The sequence below is a fragment of the Pterocles gutturalis genome, unplaced genomic scaffold, assembly GCF_000699245.1.
Source record: "Pterocles gutturalis isolate BGI_N339 unplaced genomic scaffold, ASM69924v1 scaffold26464, whole genome shotgun sequence".
In the NCBI taxonomy this organism is placed as follows: domain Eukaryota; kingdom Metazoa; phylum Chordata; class Aves; order Pterocliformes; family Pteroclidae; genus Pterocles; species Pterocles gutturalis.
Genome location: NW_010133966.1, coordinates 12,503 through 29,026, shown reverse-complemented (window position 1 = coordinate 29,026; position 16,524 = coordinate 12,503). Strand labels below are relative to the sequence as shown.

The 16,524-nt window shown below is 42.8% G+C and overlaps 1 protein-coding gene across 1 annotated transcript in view; it reads left to right on the top strand.

Moving 5' to 3' along the window:
* Positions 1 to 712: 712 nt before the first annotated feature.
* Positions 713 to 16,524, top strand: part of LOC104467604 (unconventional myosin-Vb-like) — a gene marked incomplete at its 5' end in the record, with an annotated part of 22,557 nt that continues 6,745 nt past the window's right edge. The window contains 10 exons of the mRNA XM_010081435.1: positions 713 to 861; positions 1,726 to 1,845; positions 2,725 to 2,862; positions 4,131 to 4,193; positions 6,375 to 6,614; positions 7,119 to 7,216; positions 11,395 to 11,472; positions 13,933 to 14,131; positions 14,788 to 14,881; positions 15,738 to 15,881. Of these exons, the coding sequence (XP_010079737.1) occupies positions 713 to 861; positions 1,726 to 1,845; positions 2,725 to 2,862; positions 4,131 to 4,193; positions 6,375 to 6,614; positions 7,119 to 7,216; positions 11,395 to 11,472; positions 13,933 to 14,131; positions 14,788 to 14,881; positions 15,738 to 15,881 (1,323 nt within the window). The remainder of the gene's footprint in view (positions 862 to 1,725; positions 1,846 to 2,724; positions 2,863 to 4,130; positions 4,194 to 6,374; positions 6,615 to 7,118; positions 7,217 to 11,394; positions 11,473 to 13,932; positions 14,132 to 14,787; positions 14,882 to 15,737; positions 15,882 to 16,524) is intronic.

Genomic DNA, 16,524 nt, shown 5'->3' with positions numbered 1-16,524 from the left:
GTGAACAGAGTTAAGTCCAGGTGGCGGCCCTAACATAAAGAGCCACCCCACCTCCTCTCCTTCCTTGCCTGTCCCTTCTGAAGAGCTTACAGCCATCCATTGCGGCACTCCAGCTGTGAGACTCGTCCCACCATGTTTCTGTGATGGCCACTAGGTCACAGCTGTTCTGCTGCACAATGGCCTCCAGCTCCTCTTGCTTGTTGCTCACACTGCGTGCATTAGTGTAGATGCACTTGAGCTGAACTGTCGGATCCACTCCTACCCTTAGTGTGCCACCCCTAGGTTTGTCTGTCATGGGGCTGGTAATTCCCCCTTTCCCCTTCAAACCTTAAACCTGCACGTATTTCCATACTGTGCTGGTCTTTTCCTAAGAGGGTTTGTGGCTGGCCCACACAAGCTGGAGATGGCCCAGCTGAGAGAAGCATAATATCTGTAGGCTTCTAGGTACTGGAGATTTTTCTTTAAATTAAATGGCAGAGGGCTCTGCCTCCAAGCAGAAGACCTCAAGCTGTTTCAAATGGTGAGGAGACGGATCTAGATTATAATAGTCTCCAAATATTACAGAATGCTTATGTGTATTTTAAAGGTTCTTGGCAGAGAGCAGTTTGTTAATTAGTCATTGTTATGGCACACATTTACGAGAAGTTCATTTCAGAGATGAAGATCATAATTTCTTTTATTTTTCTCTTTTTTTTTCCTTTGCATTTTAAAGATGAATTTGCACAAAACACAGTTGAGGAAAATATCCAGATGAAGAAGGAGCTGGAAGAAGAGAGATCTCGATATCAGAACCTGATAAAAGAGTATTCAAAGCTGGAGCAGAGATACGACAGCTTGCGGGATGAAATGACTATTATAAAGGTAACGAAACTGAAATTATCCATTTTCTCTTGTGTCCTGGACACAGTGTTGGTGGCTGGATAATGTGGCTTGCTCATCCCCAAAACAATAGAACTGATATTATCATGCAGCTTGTGCTTGATGTTTCTGAGACTGAACTTCTGCCTTGAAGCTGAACCATACGTCTGCCTTCAAAATGAGCCTGATCTTTCACGCTTCTCTTTTAACTACTTAGGGATCTCTGTGAATCCCAGCAAAACCTGGTTCATGCTCCTTGTATTGCTTTTTGTTTCACTGGTGTTCAGGTGTAAGTGTTGGGTTGAAAAAAAACCCAGAAAAACCCACAAATCACCAAACAAAACGAAAGAAAAAAACCAACCAAACAAAAAAACCTCACCCAAAACCAACAAAACAACCCAACAACATTACTTGAGAATTTCAAAAGCCAGTTTTTAGGTTCAGCTACACTAAAGTGTTAGAAGAACTGTTGAAAATTAGATAATAGTTAGAGTGGTGCTGGAATAGGTGGGAGGTTGAGCGTTTAAAGGGAGCCCTGGAGGACGCTGTGAACAGCATAATCTTGAGCTCAGAGTTGCATGTTGGCACTTAACAGGCATCTGGTGTCACGAAGAGCCTTTAATTCATGCAGAATTTTTAAACTGAGCTTCTGTATCACTTCCCATTTTAAAGTATTCCCTTGTGTTAATGTGAACGTTGTGGTAGGACATAAGAATTAGAAAATGGGATTTGCTCTAAGGTGACAGTTAAGCCTTTTGTGAAGGTAACCTTGATATATAGACAAATATTTGCTCAAAGAAATAGTGCTTCATGAAGAATCCTTCCTAAACCGCTTGAATGCTTTGTGTCTGCATCACTCCTTGGCAGCAAGCACCAGGGCACAGGAGAAGCCCATCCAACCAGAGCAGTTTGGAGTCCGATTCCAATTATCCATCAATATCAACCTCTGAGACAGGAGACACCGAGGATGTAATACAACAAGTGGAGGTACAGTAAATCGGTCAGGCTCCGGGCGAGGAGGAGAGCCCCCCTCTGCGGGGATTATTGACGTGGGTCTGGAAGCACAGAGGAGGAAGGCTGGACTATAAAGCATGAAGGATTAAATTGATTTCCTGCTCTGAACTGCTCTGAGAGCACTTGCTGAAGTCAAAATAATCAGTATTGGTTGTGCTCTAGTATAAAATATTCCAGGTGAGGCCAATTAAAAAAATCTGATAAATACTTGGCTAGAAGGGACTCAGTAGAAGCTCAACATGACCCACCGATGTGCACTTGCAGCTCAGAAAGCCAACCATGTCCTGGGTTGCATCACCAGAAGCGTGACCAGCAGGACTCTTGATCAGGGGGTGCAGGGATAGGATGAGGGGTAATGGTTTTAAGCTGAAAGAGGGGAGATTGAGATGAGATATCAGAAATAAATGTTTTCCTGTGAGGGTGGTGAGGCAGTGGCCCAGGGTGCCCAGAGAAGCTGTGGATGCCCCATCCCTGGAGGGGTTCAAGGCCAGGCTGGATGAGGCTTTGAGCAACCTGGGCTAGTGGGAGGGGTCCCTGCCCATGGCAGGGGGTTGGACCTCGATGGTCTTGAAGGTCCCTTCCAACCCAAACCATTCTGTGATTTTAATGTGGCCCCAGTCAGCCCATTTATCTATTGGGCTGTTAAACATTCAACAATTTATTAAAATGATTAGCTGTTTACTGACATTAAAAATAGGTATTTAAAGTGGAGGTTTGGTCTCTTTTGGGATGCTCTCGTTACCAGCTGTGGCTGGGGTTGGTGCTGATGTACAGTCAGGGAGTATCTGGCACTGTGTGTGGTTAGAAAACTTGACTGAGGTCTTTTCCTTTTTCCATTCCTCTGTTCTCCAGGAGGCTGGAATGGAGAAAGCCGCCATGGACATGACCCTCTTCCTAAAGCTGCAGAAGCGTGTGAGGGAGCTGGAGCAGGAGAGGAAGAAGCTGCAAACCCAGCTGGAGAAAAAGGAGCAAGAGAGCAAGAAATCCCAGGTAAGAGATGTATTTTCATGCATACTAATATTTCATGTTGGTAACTGGCTCTCCTCGATTGCCTGAGGATTGCCCACATCTCCAACAGTCCTCCCTTTCAATAAATTGGGTTATTCAAGAGTCCTGGCTTCCCCCTGTACAGCAATGCGTGGCATGACCTGATGAGCACTTCACAGATGTGTCTGTCAGGCTTGTGTCCTCAGTTTGGTATCTTTATATTTTTTGTGGGTTTTTCTTTTTATCCCCAGTAATGATCACATAGGAATATAGCCTAAAATGGTATAATAAACCAGAAATAGGAAGGTAGCTGTTAGCAGAAGGCGTTTTTCCTTTTCACTGGATTGCAGGGCAAGGATATTCCTTTGATATAATCTTTCTTCCTACATTTGGATCATTTGGTTGTAATTTAAATTTAAAAGTAATTAAAAAAAAATTACTGACAGCCCAGTGGTAACTTAAGAGTCAGGAGTCATTCCTGAATTACAAGTGTAATCTGAAAATACATCTCTCTAGGCACAAGTGAGCTGACGTTTGGCATGGGGGCTTTTAAGAGCAGATGTCTTGGATACGTTTTACCCTGCCATCTGTAACCGTGACTTGTTCAGAGGCCAGAGTGTGGGAGACGGTTTCATGCCATGAAACAGCAGTGCTGTGTGTACGGTGTCGTGAAGCAGTAAATATGCTTTTATATAAAACACTGAGCAAATGCCATCGCTCTTGGCTTCATAATTGAAATTTCTGGGGCTGCTGTTGCTTTGTTTGGGAATTATTTTACTTCACTCCAGCGTGAGGTCTGTGTGTCTGTTGATAAACGCAATAAGAGACTCTACAAAATCACCAACAGTAATTCTTTACATGCTTCACCAGATATTCTTACCGATCACCTCTAGCAATTTGCAGGAACCACACGAGACAGGAAACTTCCCCAGCCTCTCATCCTCGCTACAGAGGCAGATTAAAAACCTGCTTCCCCACCACGATGTTGAAGATTGTTCCCTTAATGACTGCCATTGTTTGAAAGCTGCAGTGAGCTGAAGTTGTCAAAATATTAATGGGAGATTAAACTATTTTCTCCCGCAGGGGCCTCTTCCCCCCTTTGAGTTGCTGGAATTCTGTCTAACACCAATTAATAACGTGATTACAGTTAAGCTGGCCAGCAGCGATGCAGCCGGGCTGGCTGCTGTTGGAGGCATTCCTCGCCATCCTGTGCTATATGCCAGTTCCTCTGGCTGCTTTTAAATATTATTTAATCTCTTTAATCCATGCAGGTAATTGAAATGAAGACTGAAGTGGCTTCAGAACCTGAAGATTTGGCATACAACAGTCTGAAGGTGGGTAAGGAGCTCCTCCGTAGTGCTGTAACCTTATTGCACGGCTCCAACAGCCCCCCAAAAATTGTCTGAACGTGGCAATAACCCAAAACCTCCTGTAACTGGTTCTGCATTGACAGCAGTTGGAAAGCTGTAGCTCTCCTTCAGCGCCTGGGCTGGGCTCACAGATGTTCTTCTCTGGGGCAACATCTGTTCTGCACCGGTTTGCCTGTTCCTGAGTCATCCACACTGGTAACAAGCCCTCTGATGGTGAAGGATGCTTTTTCCACTGCACATGTGCTGGCTACAAAACCGGAGCCTGCACACCATCCACTAACACCACACCTTGTACTGTCCCGCTCAAGGGGCTGTGCGTGTCAAAAATATCTTGAATGGGACACAAAAGTGACCAAAGGGCAGTGAAGACTCAAGTCACAAAGTACTGAAACAAGACCCAGAAACATCCTTAACCCCCAACAAAACCCACTCTTCAGCAATAACCGCATCTGTTACATTTCCCCAAACTGATATCTGTATGCAGTGTTTTAAAATAATGCAGATACTTAGAAATATATTTACATTTGGGCTGCTTATTGTATTTATAGATGTATATTTATCCAAACCATACCCTGGGTCATTCATTACCTTATCCAAGCACCTCTTCCCCCATCCAGAGCAACACTCCTACGTCACAATGAGCTGTTCAGCTGCATCGGTCTTCACAGCTCACCTAGGTGAAAATTCATATTAATTTCAGGGAAATAGGGGAGGAGGAAGGAAAAGACAAAGAAAAGGGAGATCTTCTATGGTTCTATGATCTTATCTAGCAAATAACAAAAATCACAGAACAGTAATTTATGTAGAGAAGCAGTTAATCACTTTCTTTTTTTCTTTTTTCTCGTTTTCTTTTTTTTTTAATTTTCTTCTGTCTCTGAGCATGATCAGAAAAGAGTGGAGAGTGAGTCGATGTTTTAGCCACGTAACAAGAAGAGTTGAACCCAGTTTGTTACAGATTCCTCACCACACACACGCTTTTCAAAGTCTTGTTTTAAAAATGAGTTACAGAAAAGCCTGCATCTCATATGCTCCCTCTGCTGAGCTGTGGCTGATGTGGAAGAATTGCTGGACTGAATGCATTTCTCATCCTTTTTTTTTTTAATGACAGATGGTATAAAGTACCTGAATATATTCTGTTACTGATGGTGTTTTGTTCAGCTTGGACTCTGTCCAGATGCTAGATCAGCTATTCTGTTCACACCTCTGCTGTGATAAAGCGTGCTATTTATAATTTGTAAGGATTTATAATTATAACTCCCGTTTCCTATGGAAATGAGGTTTACACAGCTGTGCTAGCTACACACCGTATAAAATGTATAAATTGCCCCTAGCCATTTTCAGATTCGTTAGCTTGCCACAGCCAAAGCTGATAATGAAGCAGATACCCCATAAATAAGAGAGGGATCCTGCAAGAAAGCTGTGGACAGGGTCAAGTGGCAGCGGGGAGAGAAATTTAGTGAAAATAAAGGGTGTTTTAGCTGCTGGAGTTTTATTCTTCTGTCTTCTACTGTCATGCAAAAGCAAGCAAACAAGCCATTCAGTTGCCTCAGTGAACACAGGGATGCTCGTGCATCGTTATTTGGGAGAAGTGGTCGGTGTAAAATTTGTACAGTGTTGCCCCTGCCTGTCAAACGAGATGTTGTCCAGAAAATTGTCCAACTGCAAACATCGCACTGGGGTGGGGGAATTACACAACGTATGAGAAAAGAAGCCGTAGTAGAATTCACACAGACGTAACTCACCTAACGGGATGCCTGCCGTGAGGAAGGGTCATGTAAATCAGTATTTGCTGAATATATTAATATTTAATGGATATTAAAGATGAGTTAAACATTGTGGGGTTTGCGGTGACTTCTTGATTGAGAAGGAAAAGGGGTCAAGAAGAAACAAACATATTTGGCTTGTCTAATGGGTTGCTTTTGTGTTTAAAAATAGTGTCAACAGAAAAAAGTCTCCCCTGTGTCACCCTGTAGCGTTGTTATTAAATGGCAACAGGCTACAGGAAGAGTCTGTTGATCTGGACTGCCAGGAAAATCCAGAATTGATTGTTCAACTGTGGTCATCGGTAATTAGAAGAGTCTCAGAAAAGGATGAGGCACGACAAGAGAGTTTATCTAAACTGGTTAACGGCTTGGTGTTTTCCAGAGGCAAGAGCTGGAGTCAGAGAACAAGAAGCTGAAAAATGAACTTAATGAGTTGAGGAAGGCTGTTGCAGACCGAGCAACCCAAAACAACTCATCCACCGATATGCAGGACAGTTATAACCTCTTGCTTAATCAGCTGAAATCGGCCAACGAGGAGTTGGAAGTGCGAAAGGAAGAGGTGCTTATCCTGAGGACACAGATTATGAAGGCAGCCCAGCAAAAAGAGCCGGGCAAAAACCTGGTAATTGAGAGAGTGATGGGTTTTCTTTTCTTTTTCCCATTCTGTTGCTGGAAATCCCGTCTGCCTGAGCGATGCTCGTTTGGCTTTGGTAGGCTCTGGGGTGGCAGGGGGAGGTTATAGGAGGTTCTGCCTATGGATAAGATACAGTCCATGTCCCGTCACAGCTGAGGGTTTTTTCTTTAGAGCCTTTACTGACGGAAGAGTACATTTGCTCAGAACTCCAACGTGGGCTTTTTAATTCACTGCCTTAGCGTTCCTTGAGCTTTTGATATATTTTGTATTTCAGACCATACGCACCAGGTTCACTGCATTCTCCTTCCATCTCCTAATTTCTGTTGCTGTCTGTTTGCACGCGTATGGGTTCATAGGAACTCCCTAGTCCAATGGATGCCTTGAGGAAGCTCTTTTTAAGGATTGTTGGGAGTTGTTTGGTATCAGGATCTTTGAAAGATGGGAGGAGATGTGCAGGAGGTCACGCTGCTGTGTTTTGCATGTTGAATTTAGGAGAACATCACCACCAGTGCCAGCTGGCCGAACAGTGACAAGCACATCGATCAGGAGGATGTGATTGAAGCCTACCAGGGGATGTGCGAGACGAACCGGTAAGTGTGGCCAAAAATTTTTCCAGCTGCTGAAGGGGCTGGCCAAAGGGTGAGAGGTGAGATCCAGAATAAAATTAACACAACATTTTGGAGAGTTACCAGCTTCTGGATTGTGTTCTGCACCTTGGGTCAAGGATGGCCCGTGAAGATGGGACCAAAGATGCAGAGAGTGAGGAGCCCTTGTCATTCATCCCATCTTTATGAAAGAGTAGGATTTGGGATCTATTTCAGAGTTACTTATTTCAAGAACATACTCATGCTATGCTGGAAAGACAGCATGGTCCTCCTCTTGTTTTCTTGGAGGCCAGAGCCCATGATGGTGAACTGAGCTAACAAACACGTGCTGTATTCCCTGGCACCACCCACATTATTGATTTTCTTGCATCTAAACAGAGAGTCAGGAACATTTGTTTGATTACAGGTTTAACGTAGCGAGGGTTAATATTGTGAACGTGTGTCTGTCTTTCTAGTAACATCTAGCATCCAATCAGTCCTTGCAGCTATCCAGGAGGACATAAAATTAAAAAGTAGTATCTTGCAAGAAGACAAAATTACATTAATTAAACTGCAAGAAAATATATAAAGTAAATATTTAGTTTACTGCAAGGCAACTGAATGTTCGTCTCCTTTTCTCTTGACAAATACAGAAGTTTGAGGCTTTTTTTCCTGAATAATTTGCATTAAGCAAGGTAGTCAGAAGACCTAACCATTGTGGATTAGTGGTTTTTAATAACACAGTATACTTTGCCACTTTGTGAACTGGCTGCAGAAGGTTGTTAGCAGTCCAGGCTGGGAAAAACCATGATTTAATTAGGATTTTATTCATACCTGTGGAGAATCTCCTAGTGTGTGAGTACAGAGATGGGCTTGCTGGAAGGGCTGTCTTCCACATGCATTGCATTTAAATACAGCTTCAAACCCTGATGGGTGCCCACACTAGTACTGCCAGCTTTCATTTTGGCTGGGGGACCTGGGGGAGTGGGGATCGTTGGGCACCAGGACTCTGGTGACACTGGTTTTCTCATTATGTCCGGCTGGGTCAGGACCAGTGTTTGTTTTTTTTTTTCAATTTGTCACCATTGACTGTTTGCTTTCCTGAAGTGAACTTGCTGATGAAATCTCTACCTCTCCTGCAGCAGAGGTGATGAGATTGATTTAAACATCATCAATACATCAGTGTAGCTGAGAGCGCTTCCCACTGCAAGGTGTGTTTTTTGGTCATTTAATTAATTCAGTGGATTTTCTCTTATTTCTTTCCAACTTTCTTCTGGACCTGTGGGCACAAGGATGGGATGTGAAATCCCACTGTCAGGCACAGAGCTCATTACTCCCTAACCTGCGTTTTCCAGTGTGCCTGTCTAGGGATGGGTAGTGAAGGAGCTGGACTCAAAAGAAGAGTTGCTGCTTTTCTAGGACATGTGTCTGCCCAGGTTGTGTCACTGGTCCCCAGTAGCAATTGATCTTTGTCCATCCTGGAGCATGTGTTGTCTGCTTTTAGTCAACCTACTGGGAGACTTTTTCAGCAGTTCTGGTTTCCAGATTTCACAACTTGTGCAGTGAGGATGGAATCAGACGCAGAAATCATCAACAACTTGGCTCTTGTAATACAGTAGCAGTAACTCTATAGACCAACTTCCTGATTTTCTGCGGTGATTTATCCCGTGGCTCGTTAATCACCACCAGCTTCCCTGTTAGGTGATTCCCCCTTAATTTGTTTGTAGATTAGGTTGGTTTATAAACTGTAGGCTGGAATCAATGGCAACAAAACAGATGAAAACAAATGCTTGGGGAGCATGGATTATTGTATTTGTGGATATAAATTCACATTCCTTCCCCCCAGCACAGATTTGCATTCGTACTTAATGCAGCTCTATACCCAAGTGTGTCAGCATGAGAAATAAAACTGCTTTCTCTCTCTAATCTTGATCAATAAATATTGTCATGGAAAGCTTTTCCAGTGAGATTGCAATTCTGAAGTGGGATTAATAAGCATAGAGCCACTTTTTCTCCTACCTGTGCTTTATTTTGATGGAAAATAGACCTTTTATTCACTCTATAGAATCCAGAATTTTTAAATACAACAGCAGAAAAACGGGAAAAACTGCCTGGTGCTGCTAACCCTGCCCATGTAGTGATTCTGTTTCTCCACGCCGCTCTTGAGGGAAAGCCCTTTGATGCCAGGTCAGGGGGAAGTTTGAATTAAAAGCAGCCCCTTATAAATGGAGTGAACTCAGTTTGGTTTTTTTTTTCCCTTTTATTTTTTTCTGCTGACTTTCATCTGCCAAAGGGAAAAGCATCAAGTTAGTTTCCAGCTAATTTTGTGCTTCAATAACTGAATGTAAAGCTAAGTAGTTTTCTTGTTTCTTGTTTCTGTTCTTGGGATCTTTCTTTCAAGCCTGTTTGATCTTGGTGGAAATGTAGAGCTGACAAAAGACCAAGTGATGATGTTAGAGTTAATAACCTGGCAGCTCAAAGCAGATCAGACTTAGTCTTTGAAATAACTTCTCTGATAACTTCCAGATGATTTTGGTAGAGTACATGGTTTCTCTTTTTTCTTTTTTTTTCTTCTTTTCTCTTTTCTTTTTCCTTCTGGGTAAGTCCCAGAAATGCAGAGCAAAGGGCTGACGCTGGCTTGGAGGATGCTTTTGCAGCTGGAAGAGGCCATCCCATGGAAAAGGGTTCCTATCTCTCCTTACCACTCTCCAATGTGTCTCTTCTTATTGCTGCTTCCCACTCTGTGCTATATCTAAACTGTGGTGTGCATTAGTTTTCTACTTAATTAGAAAAAAAAAAAAAAGAAAAAGCAGCAGATCTGTGTTTGAAAATGAAATGTCCTTTCTTTATTAAGAGATGATCATTATCTGAAGATGCTAAAATTAATGTCTCTGGGGTTTGGTGTCCTTGCTCCTCCTTTAAGCTACGTGGAGGAGGGGAAGGAGGCTTTTGGGCAGGAATTTCTTTCCCTTTCATGAAGGAACTTTGCCAACCACAGGTCGCCAGCAGCTCCCCCAGATCCTTACCTCCCAAGATAAAGGAGAAACGAGGCTTTGTGAATCGTGTCCTTTCAGCCTTATTTACGAGAAGGATTTACCCAGCGTTCTAAGAAAATATTTTGGCACATACTAATTAATCTAATTAGCTTGAAAGGAGCCCTATTGACTTTTAATGGCTTGGTGAAGATGAAGGTCTGGGAGAAGGGGATCTCAATGATTTCTGAGTCAGTGCCATGTTGCTGAACACAGACTGAACGCTTATTTCCCAGGGCAGTTTTATCTCGGTGTAATGGCTTTCCTCATTTTCCACAATGCATATGATTAAAAAAAAAAAGGAAGGAAAGCTCTTTTTTCAAAGGAGGTTATCCAGGAAAATGCATGTGTTAGAAATTTCAGATTTCCCAGCTCACTGGTATGTAATAAATAGTGAGGATCCTTCCTGGTTTGGAGGTCTTTTTTTTCCTGGATTTTCAGTGCCTAAATACATGTTCTGTTAAGATTATCTGAACAACAACAAAAAAAATCCCTGCTAAAAATTTTACCCAAATCCAACCAAGAAACCTCCCTGTATTTGTCAACCTGCAGACCCTTTTGGAAGCCTGCTATGTATGCCACATCTGCTATATGCCTCTTTTCAAAATGGGAGATGCGTATTGGCTTGGTTCCTTTCTTCTCTGAAAGTTTAATGATCTGTTACGTGATTTTTAAAAAATTATTATTTCCAAAAAGAAAAACTGTTTTCTAACTCGCATCAAAGCCAACTAAAATCTCGCTGTAGCAAGTGTTCCTGCTCGGGTTGACCAGCTCCCATCCCTCATTTGTAATGTATTCAACACCTCATTAAAGAAGATAAATTAGTTTCCTGCCTTTTATAACTAAAAACAAAAACCAAAACCAAACCACACAAAAGAACAACCCCCAAAACCAAACCAACCAAACAAAAAACCCCAAACCTATTAAAAAGGGAGAAAGGGACGGAGAGGCTCCACTGGGCTGTTGTGGAGGGGCACAACTAGGACATGGTTCTCATTTCTCAGGGTGGAGAAGGAAATACAACATAATTAAACTGTGCTTTTTTAAAAAAAAAGACATTAATAAAGGTTCTGCTTCCTTTTCCCTTGTATCACAATTGACCTTTTGTCTTTCTCTGTCCTCTTGTTTCCTTTTTCTGTCCTTTATTTCTAGCAAGACTGAGGACTGGGGGTATCTCAATGAAGATGGAGAGCTCGGTTTGGCTTATCAAGGCTTAAAGCAAGTTGCCAGGTCAAACACTTTCTTTTTTCCCCTCCACCTTTTCTTTCCCCTTTTGTTTCTTTCTCTTCTTCTGCTGTTGTCCTGTTGTCCTCTGTAGGACCCGTTGTCCTCTCTGGGAACAGCCGGAGGTGGGATATCTGACCTGGAGGAATTGAGATCCTCCTCTAATTTTCAAAGGAGTTGCTGTGATTCAAATTAGGCATTGCTGATGGTGTCTGTCACTAATGCCTGAGCTGTGATTCAGCAAAAATTATCTTACATGAATGAGAAATTGTGTGATAAATAGTTTGGGAAGATGTAATCTGCAGGAAGCCCTAAACACCCCATTTTAGATGGTTTTTCCTGAATTGCACTAAGATATAGCACCTCCCGAATTTTTTTTTTTTCTTTCCCCATCCTTGGCATGTCAGGAGTGGAGTCCCCGTGCTTGTATTGTGATGCTGGCTGCTTTGCATGCTCCCGGGGATGGCATGCTCCCATCCAGGCATTGTCTATAGGTATAAGGAGGTGGTGGACACACGGTGCCATCCTTCCACCGCTCTCCCCATCTCCTGCTCCGGTGGGCAGATATCCCAGTGGGACACAGCAGAGCAGGATTCTGTAATGAGCACTCATCTCCAAGCTAATGAACGTTTAGGAACACAGCTTGGGAGACGGACTCCTCGATTCTTCTGGTTCAACCTGGTGCTTGGAAGAGCTGATAATTAATCATTAATCAGTCTGTGCTCTCCTGCTGGGTGGTATTGAGGCTCCAATATGTACGATTTTTATATATGATTTTTATAAAAGATGAAACAAGCTAATTAAGGACACTATAGAAACGAAAAATTCAAATCTTTGGTATAAAGTAATTTCAAGTGGTCACATTTAGAGGTATCGGAGTAAAACCAGACAGTAACAGGAAAAATAACAGGGATGAGTCATTTGTTTTTCAAAGCAGTATAGGAACACAAGTTCCTAGAAGGAATGTGTTTTCCTGAGGGCAGCTCACTGTTAATCCAAACCTACATGAAGAAATAAAATGAAAATTAAGTACTTAATACTTATTTCATGGTGGGCTTGTATTTTCTAAGCCTATTAAGAATATAACTCCTGACGTGATTACAAGTCTGAGTGCATTGTTGCCCATGTTTCTATAGTTGGAAAACATGGATTTCTGACTTTTGCTGGAAAATGGGAGTAGAGATTGGGTTGTTTAGATCTTCTAAAAACAAGAATAGCAAAAAAAACAGAATTGGAGAATGAGTAATGCTTTTTAGCCAGAAATCTTCCATAGAAAGCATGTGTTCCTTTATGCAATGCTTGATGCCCCTTCCTGAGAGTCCTCATACCTTCTGGAGTCACTTATTTTGGTAGTCTTGAAAGAGCTGGTGGATGAACGAAGAGATTTCCATTTAGCAGAGGGTCAGGGAGACCCTTATAAATCAATTATGTCGCTTGCCAGGTTCGTTGGCATCCCCATCAGCAAGGGTGTGTACAGTCACCATCTCGGTGATGAATCATTCTTCCACTGGCTTAAGGAAGACATTCTGGTTGAGCAAGTGGCTGGATAACGTGTTGACTAAATGTCCTGCTAACCCTTTAGCTCAGCATTTCCCCCCTTGCCAGAGCTGTCCTTGTGCACAGGGCTGGAGGGAGACCTGGTGGAGGGGAAAATGGAGCAGGAGAAGGTAGCAGGGCGAACTATTAGGAAAAAAAGTGGGGTACCCACCTAAAAATAGGAGAAAGACTGGTTTTGTTAAGTTCTGTCGGCTGTGTATCAAGGTGTTGGTATTTGTATGTCATGGAGAACAAGGGAGAAAACTTTTTCCCCACTGCTGAAGAGTCTTGGTGAAGTCAGCAGCGATGATGAAAGCTAAGCTCAGGAACCGATCAAAATGATGGAGAATTGCCTTGTGCATAGTTTTCTGCAGGTAGTTTATGAAGGAAAATTGAGATATACGTGAATATACTTGTTTTTAAGCAAAGATAAATAGCAGCTCTACAAACAACTAGAAGGAATGAAGGGTTTCAGCTTCTGCCTTTCTTGGAACTCCCAGCAGTAGCAAATGAAGCCTGTGGCAGTCCAGCCAAACGGAGCCATTTGCAAGATCCGCAGTTTAGTTTTCACGAGCAAGAGATGATGTTTGAAAGGAGGTGAGAACGAGAACAAATGCCCTATTTTATTAAATACATTTATATTTATTTAATAAAACCCCACCCAACCAAAACAACAAAAAAAAAATTCCAAACCCTTAAAACTTTTGATTTTGTGTCTCTGATTTCAGAAGCATTTACTCTGCAGTACAGCAAACGACAGACTAATGTGGCTATAGCAGCTCTAGTAGTCCTTTGTGTGCGTGTCAGTTTCCTAGGGAGGTTGGCTGCAAACATCTCCCATGTTGGCTGGCTTTGAAAGATCTAAACTCAAACGGTGGTTACGGCCACAATGCTGAAATCACAGGATGATCAGTGCGGTTTTTTTTTCAGGTTGCTGGAAGCACAGCTCCAGGATCAGAGAAGAGAGCACGAGGAGGAGATGGAAGCTCTGAAAAATGAGGTGGATGCGATGAAAGAAAAGCTGGAGAAGCAGCAGCAAGCTTTCCTGCAGACCTTGCAGCTGTCTCCGGAGGCCCAGGTGGAGTTTGGACTTCAGCAAGAAATTACACGTCTCACCAATGAAAATCTGGTAAGAGGCTGATTTCTTTCTTTCACAAAAGAAAATCTGGAAACATAGCTGAAGGAGGAGGGGAAATAGAAACAGATCTCTGCAGGATCCTTCAGCATTGCCTGCTGGTGCATTTAGGAGCATCGGTACTTGGCCTTGAACTGTTTTTCAGTGGCTGTATGACTCCTGTCACTCCACAGGTACTTTATTTTTAAACTTGTTTTTACGCTTGTCTATTTTGTGGCACTGCCTGCCAAATGAGATCAGTGGTTCCCCTCTACTCTGTAATTACGCACAAAGATATCACAATCCTTTCTTTTTACCTGCATTTGTTGGGGATGTGGGGGGCAGCTGCCCCTCTGAAAAGCTGGCCTGGTTGATCATAAATTTTCCTTTTCTCACCTCCTGCATCTGTGTTGCAAGATCTGGGCCCCTCCAAAATTCAGGTGAGGGCTTCTTGCCTTTCTCAACAACTCTAAATGCTAAATAGGGTTGTAATTGTTTAAATATTATTAACACCCAGGAGTAGAGTGTTCTGGGTGGTGTGTTGTGAGTATTGCCAGCTGGAGGCTCCTCCTAGGAACAGCCTCAAATGCACCCCACATGAGTTGTTATTGGGTTTAATTTTTTTTTTTTTTTTTTTTTTTTGGTAACTCAGTGCATCTTGTGTTTTTCAGGATCTTAAAGAATTGCTCGAGAGGTTGGAAAAAAATGAAAGGAAGCTGAAGAAGCAGCTGAAGCTTTACATGAAGAAGGTCCAAGAACTTGAAGGTGACTTGGTTGTGGGTAGGCACTGGGGTGGGGGAACAGCACTCTGGTTTCAGTCCTTTAGCCAGCCTTGGAGAGCTGCAGGTTTTTCTTTGCCAAAGCAGAGATAGAGAGAGACCAGTGGTTAGCAGGCAACTGCTCTGTTCTGGCAATTTCGAGGGGGATTAAAACCATTTAGGTTTAAAATACTTTTTTTTTTTTCTGTGTGATCAGAAAACACCTCAAATGTGGCATTTTGTGTTGTATCAAAAGAGCTTCCCATTCTTTAGTGATGCAGTGGTTAATCACACAACCTTGTTCTCATGAGCTAATTTCTGAAAATGAGGCATTATGTGAAATTAAGCTGAATAACTGGAGGTTTCCAGCTGGTCTGTCGGTACAATCTGCATGCAGCAGGCTGCTGTTTCCTGCGGTGCTTGCACACTGGTCTCTTCTGTTTTATTGAATTTTTGTGGAAGCGCAATGCTCAATGGTGTGCCACTGTGGTTCTTCAGCTTTACAGTCAGCCAGAACATGTAATGCTTAGGTATTTTTTTCAATGCCTGGCTGTTTTTTTCCCCCTCTGTGAAAATGATACACTAAAAAACTTCCCGTAGGGTTACTGCACTCTAGCCTGTGGTTCCTTAGAAAATAAAAAATGACTTTACCTTTTCCTCTTCAGGTCCAACTCTTGCACTCTTTCTTTCATTCCAAGTCTGACCGGTAATTCAAGACTTGGTTATTTACATTTTTTATAAGTCTGTTGAAGCTGATGACATTATTGGAAGTAATATAGAACGCTTTGACTTGGGTCTGCTCCAAGGACCTGAAAAGTTCTCGATTGCCAGGTACCACCTTTCATGCTCTTTTCTCTTCACAGCATCCCAAGCCATGCTACCAGTGGAGAGGAGGCAGTACGAGCGTAACATGGAAGTTGCTGTCCAGAGGAAGGAGAAAAATTTTCAGGGCATGTTGGAATATTATAAAGAAGATGAGCCACTCCTCATCCGAAACCTCATTACAGGTGAGGCTCTGCTCCTGTGCCTGGCTCCTTCTTCTTGAGAAGATCCTTCTTCTTGAGATCTCGAGAGAGTCAAATAGATCTTCTCAAATTAATCCCTCCTGGGGCTGCACGTTTATGGTGATGGCAGTTTTGGTGGGTAGAGCAGCGCAGCGCTAGGCAGATAGACCAGTATGGACATAATCCTTTAGGGTGACCAAAAAATGGAAAATGCAAAAGGGATGCTGCAGTTTTTCCAGGAAGCAGTAACTGGCTGAGCTCGGTACAATGTGGTAATAGATAGGGAGAGGACAGCAAGGGACGGACCGTGGGGATTCTGCGCAGCAATGGAACAAAGATAGTTTGGTTTATGAGATATTTGATGGTAACTGCAATGGATAATAAACTTGGGAGCTCTTTTACACTGGAAGGTCTGATCAGAACTGCTGCCAGCATCCGCATTTTCAACGCTGTTAGAGAAGTCATGCTTCCCCGGTTAAGTGTTAGTATTCACCATCACTCTAACCCTAGCAGAGTCTAGTGAGGATCTAAAAAGTACTTAAAGAGTAGTGCTAGCACATTGCTGTGGTCTTGGAAGTTCCTCTGTTCAGACAGGCTCTTCCTTTAGAGGCTGCAAATTTCCTCAGCTGCTATTAGGATTCAGTAT